Here is a 6,564-nt window from a genome sequence, read left to right as displayed (position 1 = left end):
CTGCATTGGCAATGGATTTAAGTTCACTTTTCAAAAAGTTGACTTCCTCAGCTAGATTGTTAGCCCTTAATGAAGAAGACCGCTCATCTTCTTGCGCACGAACCAATTTTTCTTTGGTAAATTGAAATTCCAATTCAAGTCTTTTTAAATGGTCATCCCCCATGGAAGTTTGAGAGGAAACATTTGATGGGTTTTCCCATTTCTGCAAGTTTTCCAGGAGAGAATTGTTTTTGGTGCTTGGAAAGTTCAAGTGAAACCTTTGCTTGCTCAAACGCTTTCAATTGAGCCACATATGAATCATATATCTCCTTCTCCGATTTTCATTTTTAAATTATGTTAAAATAATTATTAAAATTATATTAAAAATATTAAAATTTATGTTAAAATAATAAATTTAATATATTTTTAATAAATTTAATATTTTAATTTATTTTAAATTTTTAAAATTATTACCAAGAAGTTTTTTTAAAAAAAACTAAAATAATATTTTAACTATAATTGAGAGATGATATTAATAAATAATCATTTAAATTAACGTTATATGAAATTTAACCAATGATTTAATTTACACGTTTGAAAATAATTAATTTAACTATATTTTTAGTATAAAAATTGAAATGCAATCGCCCTTTAAATAAAGGGAATTTACGATATTTTTATAAAAATATATGCAAACCATGTGGTATCTATAAAATTTTTTTTAAAAAAAAATGCAGAGACCGAGACAGTGCAGTGTTTTGTGCAGACCCAAATCAAAAGGTTTGGTTTTTTCCAACGGAACACGAAATGAAGAAAGAAGCAATTAGAAGTGGCGCATGTATTATGGGATGCAATGGAGTGGAGTAGGGACAAACGTAAGCTTTTTGCAGATTTTTTACCTTCTTTTAGAAATCATAGCTTTTATGTGAACACAAAAAAAATCTATATATTAAAGGTAGTTAATGCTCAACGGGTCTCTTTTTTACTTCTAATATTTATTTAGCATTAATATAAGTTGTTAACTAGTTTTAGCTATTTATTTTATTTATAAACTTTAATCTAATGTTGTTACTGACAATATTTTTTTTCCTATTTTTGACCTTTTGATTTTTAATTTCAACAAAGGTACAGTCCATCCAAATAAATCTTAGGATATGTTTGGTTCAGTGTATTACCTAATACAATACAGGCTGAATACGTGCGTATTACATGACGCCTCTAATCCGGCGTTTGGTTCGCTGTAATAGGCATTACGGGCGTAAACCAATCCCGACCTAATCCCCTTTTTTGCTGCTTTTGTAATCCCTTCCCAAATCCCTGTAATACCTATTACGTCCGCCTTTCGTCCCCTGCTCTCTGTTTTACCCTCCCTCCCTACCCGACCCTCTCCTATTCTGTCCTCAAAATTTCTCCTTCCATCTCCCACCGTTTTTGTTTATTATTCTGGCTCAGTTCGATGCCGCCGGGAAAGAAGTCCCTGATTTCGAATACACTCCGCGAAGCATTGCTCATTTGTACAATCTGGCTATCGTCTCGCAGGCAAAGACTCAAGCTGCCAACATTGTTGCCAACGATTTTCGCCAGAAAGTCGCCGAATACCGTTCTCAAGGTCCTAATTTGTTTTTTTTTCTTTCTAAATTGAATTGAAATTCTCAAATTCAAACAATTTCATCTTGTTCTTCCTAAAATTGAAATCTCTTATAGCTGCACGAATTAGAGAGATATTGGAGAACGTAGGATTAGCGCAGGAGAGTTTGCCGTCAAATGTGGTTGCATCGGCGCAAGTTCTGGCAAACGTTGCTAATTTGTTGAATATTCGAGACACCGAACTTAGTAGGTGGGTTGCTTTCAATTTACAATTTTGAAAACTTCCGTAATTCATGTTGATTTCCATGTATTATATTTGGAACCTAACGAGGAAGAAAAACAAAATGGATCTAGTTTTCTTGTAGCAATGGGTGATATTTCTTTGAGAAAGACTGGGGTAGATGAGAAGAGGGCTAAAGTGCACAAAGAGTCCAAAACTCTTCTTGAGTATACTCGAAAAGCAATAGCTAGGTTAACCTATTTGAAAAGGTAAAGAATTTGTACGTTTACCACCCTAAATTTAGCCCTTCGTTTGAGTCTATTTGATGGTTATTGAGAAGAAATTGATATTTTCATATAGGACATTAGCACAACTAGAAGATGATGTGGCTCCATGTGATGCTCAAATGGAAAATTGGAAGACGAACTTGGGTGTTATGGCGTCAAAGGAGCGACAGTACATGCAACAGTATAACAACTATAGGGTATCCTTTGTATTTTTATTTTCAGGGATGCATTAAGATGCAAAACTAGTTACAGAAATTTAAGCTGTTGGTTCTTCTGAGATGAACATGCTATTTATCAGTTAAAAGGGACAAAAATGGGTGGAAAGAGAAGCTGCCTTTGCCGTAAGTGGATGAAATTTAACTGGATATGCATGGTTTGATTTGAGTGGTAGGGTTAAAGTTTATCAACCATATAGACAGGACATTCAATGTATAAAATGACTTTTTATTACTATTCGAAATTATAAATAAAATGGATTGAACAGGAGACTTAGAACTTCATATATAGGCAGAGTTGGAATAGAATTATTGTACGGATTCTGTTTTAAAGCTGAAAAATCATTAGCTGAGGTACTAGTTCATAGTCTTGGACAATTTATCATTAGATCATTTTAGTAGAAGAATCCTTTTCCTTGGTGAATATTGCACTTTTGCATATATTGGAATTTAAATAATAAAGTACTGCATATAAAGCTACAAGGATGTAGCTATTCTTGTTTTCTCACTCATTGTTAATTTATCAAGATTTTGGCTATCTAATTATCACCTATATGTTGCTTGCATGAATTCTTTCTGCGTTTCATTTATGCTTAATCTTGTTTGACAGGCATTACTGAATCGTGTGGGCTACACACCTGAAATTAATCATGGGGTGTTGGTTGAAATGGCCGAACACAGGAAGGACTTAGAGAAGAAGACCAAACCCATCTTAGATACTTTGAGGAGCTACCAGGACCTACCTCCGGTAATATGTTATCATGGTTGGCATTGGAGCACTGTTGTGCTTTGGTGTTAATGTTTTCTATATACATATCAAAATTTCTTCTCCATTATACTTGGTCTTTATTTCCTATATCAGACTCTTTGGTAATGGATCCTCTTGTCTGTTCATCGCCCATCATGTCTTCATGTAAAGCTACAAGAGTAAAATAGTAATTGTAAATATATGAGGTTTCTATGGATCTTTGTAGTGAAGCTTCACATAGTATTTTTGTGTATTTCTCTCTCAAGATTGTTTATGGTTTTGATATAAATAAATGAACAGAATTTATATTTGATGTGCATTTAATCTCATCAAACACATAAGTAGACGCACTTTTTCCACGTGTCTTAACATTTTGGCGGTACCCTGCTTGGCACTGCTTGTTATGTAAAACTTGCATCCTTATTGACAAGTCATAATATAGGTAACATTGTTAATTCAGATGGTCTATGTTCAAAGTTCAATTTTGGTCGTCATCTTTGTCTAGAATGTTTTGGACTTGGGGCCCTAGTTTCCATATCCTTGTCCTTGCAATGAGGGAATGTGCTCTAAAGAAGTGCGCAGTATTACCGTTATTTTATTTTTGTTCGTGCAGGATAAAGCTTTAGCTGCCTTAGCAATTGAGGACAAGAAAAGGCAGTATGCTACTGCTGAAAAATACCTGGAAGATGTGTTGCAATCAGCCCTTGCTACGTCAGATTGATTGGCTTACAATAGAATTTACTTTCTTCTGAACAACGTGCTGATTTTTTATTAGTGAACTTCTGGAAGGGTGAGTTTGCCCAGGTGATCGAAACCAAAAGACAGTGTGATGTTGCAGACAGCTATTCAGATTTATGAGATTCAAGTTGTAACGTGTTATAGTATTAATTTGAAGTTGGTATGTACGCTATGTGTGCTTATGCATGCACGTTGTAATGTTATCGTCTTAAGCTCCTGCTCTTTCCCCTTTGTCATCAACTTTTGCAAATTTTTATTATCAAGAATTTTATGAAATTATATATTATTATTAAATTATATGTAATAATTATTATTTTAAATTATACAAATTCATAAACTATAATCATATTAGTTATAATAATTTTAAATTTTATTAAATCATATATTTAATTAAATCATATTAGTTATAATCATATATTATGATTTGAGTAAATTCATATAAGAATATTAATTATTAAGAATTTTATTAAATTATATATTTTAATTATATTATATTTAATAATAATTATGTTATTTTATATTTTACAGTATCATATATTATGGTTTGAGTAAATTCATATAAGAATATTAATTATTAAGAATTTTATTAAATTATATATTTTAATTAAAATATATTTAATAATAATTATGTTTAAATATGATTAAATTATTTATTATTGATATTAATCTTATTAAAATTTAAATAAAATAATTTACCAAAACAAATTTCTGCTAATTATTAAGAATTTTATTAAATTATATATTTTAATTAAAATATATTAAATAATAATTATGTTTAAATATGATTAAATTATTTATTTTTGATAATAAATAATCTTATTAAAATTTAAATAACAATAACAATAATCATTTACCAAAACAAATTTATGCTAAGGGTATTCTGGTCATTTTAGTTTTCTCCATTATGCTATTACACCTCTATTACATTCAACCAAACACAGTTTTACTATTACGCCTCTATTCCATTACATTCAACCAAACAGTTGATTTGCTATTACACCTCTATTCCATTACACCTCTAATCCAATCCAATACACCTCTAATCCAATACAGCGAACCAAACGTGCTCTTAAGACCTTTCTGAAAATTTATTTTGAATATCAAACTCTAAAATCTAAATTTTAAATTTTATTTCTTTTTATAACTTTTTTTATTGATAGGATTGCTAAGATTTCATCCTAAATCAATAGAAATGAAAGTTCAACGCCAAACCAAGCTGTTGACAACACTAGTGGAATTTATTTCCCACTTAAAAATATAGATGAAAGCTAATTATGGTAGAGTATAAAATTTAATAAATTAGTATTTATCATATTAAATTATTAAAAATAAAAATTAGATGCGGAAGTAGAGGTGTTTATGGATCGAGTCTAAGTATGATACTAATATATTTTATGTTTGTTTAAGCCCGGTCCGAACAAGCTTAAAATATAAGTGTAAAATTTTGCCCAAACCCATCAATATTTGCAAAAAACTAACACGAGCCCATTTTAGATCTGTCCATATTATTTTTTGAACTTTTTTAAAAAAAATATTTATTTTATTTTAATATTTTATATTTTATATTTTTTGAAAGTTTTTATATAGTCATCTTAATATTATTTTAATGTTTATATTACAGTATTATTATATATTTAGTATAGGTTTAATTTTTAATGTGTTCTTGATTACATAATATACAAAAATAACATAATATAAAGTATTAGAAACTTAAAAATGGGTTGGGCCAAATTCGGGCACTAAATGTTCAAGCCCTAAGCCCGACCTATATTTTAAACGGGCCTATTTTTTTGCCCAAACATATTTTTCGAGCCTAATATTTTTTTCCAAACCCTCCTAAATTTCATGCGGCCTTTAGGCTAGGGTAGGTAGCCTGAGCCATGAACAAGTCTCTGCGAAAGTATATTTAAATCTATTGATATCTTAAAATATATAAAGTTTGTGGTTTTAATGTTTCAAATTAACACAAATAATTTAGAGAAAGCAAAATTTTCTTTTCTAAAGATAAGAGGTAAAAAAAGTTAAAATTTGGGCAATATAACCCTAAAATATAACTTTTGCACATTAATTTTAATTTCTAATCAATCCATCAGTAATTAAAAATTAGTTACTAGAGTATATATACATATTTGACCTATATTTTATTCAATAATTGAAGTCAATAAATATTAATCATATTATATCACTTTTAATTTAGACTAACTTTTTATGATAGTAAATAATAATATTGTATTATTTTTGTTATATATATGTTTTCCATATTATGCTATCCATAGATTGTCTGTTAAATTGAAAAAAAAAAGGAAGAAGAAGAAGAAGAAAGATTTCCTAATGAAATGAAAAAGTGAAGGAAGTTGAAACTGATACGAGATTTCCTAGTGAACTGAATGGTTGGATTTGATGACCAAGTGAACAATATTTTTTTTTTCTTTTTGGCTCTACATCAATTTTTGGGGTTTTTTTTATTTGAAATGAAAAAGATGAAATTCATATTTTTCTTTTTTCTTTTAGTCATTCAAATTTTGGATCTTTGTCTTTTCATCATTTTTTGGTTAAGAAATATAGTGAATTTGATGAAGTGACAGAATTTAGATGAGGTTAGGTGTTTTGTTATTTTTGCTAAGAAATAATATATATATTTTATTTAAAAAAGAATATGGGTTATTTAATATTAGGCCCTTAGGATATTTTGAAATATAAAATTTTAAAAAAGTGACAGATGTAATCATTTAAGTGATAGACATGTTCTGATAGGTTAAAAATTAATATCAGAGCTAAAACACAAAAAAT

At 29.2% G+C, this 6,564-nt stretch overlaps 2 protein-coding genes across 2 annotated transcripts; both read left to right on the top strand.

Moving 5' to 3' along the window:
* The first annotated feature begins 1,188 nt into the window (after positions 1-1,188).
* On the top strand, positions 1,189-1,844 carry LOC107887710 (AUGMIN subunit 1-like). The gene is made up of 3 exons (XM_016811946.1): positions 1,189-1,212; positions 1,432-1,588; positions 1,684-1,844. Exons 1-3 carry the CDS (start codon positions 1,189-1,191, stop codon positions 1,842-1,844), a joined length of 342 nt encoding a protein of 113 aa, XP_016667435.1.
* A 423-nt stretch (positions 1,845-2,267) lies between these two features.
* Positions 2,268-4,010, top strand: LOC107929704 (AUGMIN subunit 1-like). The gene is made up of 3 exons (XM_016861215.2): positions 2,268-2,414; positions 2,899-3,036; positions 3,650-4,010. The coding sequence occupies exons 2-3, from the start codon at positions 2,956-2,958 to the stop codon at positions 3,755-3,757; spliced, it is 189 nt and encodes a 62-aa protein (XP_016716704.2). The 5' UTR covers positions 2,268-2,414; positions 2,899-2,955; the 3' UTR covers positions 3,758-4,010.
* The last annotated feature ends 2,554 nt before the right edge of the window (positions 4,011-6,564 follow it).

The sequence above is a fragment of the Gossypium hirsutum genome, chromosome A03 (genome assembly GCF_007990345.1).
Source record: "Gossypium hirsutum isolate 1008001.06 chromosome A03, Gossypium_hirsutum_v2.1, whole genome shotgun sequence".
Classification (NCBI taxonomy): domain Eukaryota; kingdom Viridiplantae; phylum Streptophyta; class Magnoliopsida; order Malvales; family Malvaceae; genus Gossypium; species Gossypium hirsutum.
The sequence above is the reverse complement of the archived record's forward strand: the minus strand, read 5'-3'. Positions and strand labels throughout refer to the sequence as shown.

What these genes read in the sequence shown, in the direction of transcription:
- LOC107929704 (XM_016861215.2), top strand. Translation starts at nt 2,956, where the DNA reads ATGGCCGAACACAGGAAGGACTTAGAGAAGAAGACCAAACCCATCTTA. An exon ending in GCTACCAGGACCTACCTCCG is followed by an intron (nt 3,037 to 3,649) that starts GTAATATGTTAT and finishes TTGTTCGTGCAG; the next exon opens with GATAAAGCTTTAGCTGCCTT.
- LOC107887710 (XM_016811946.1), top strand. Translation starts at nt 1,189, where the DNA reads ATGACGCCTCTAATCCGGCGTTTG. An exon ending in CGCCTCTAATCCGGCGTTTG is followed by an intron (nt 1,213 to 1,431) that starts GTTCGCTGTAAT and finishes ATTCTGGCTCAG; the next exon opens with TTCGATGCCGCCGGGAAAGA. An exon ending in CGCCGAATACCGTTCTCAAG is followed by an intron (nt 1,589 to 1,683) that starts GTCCTAATTTGT and finishes AATCTCTTATAG; the next exon opens with CTGCACGAATTAGAGAGATA.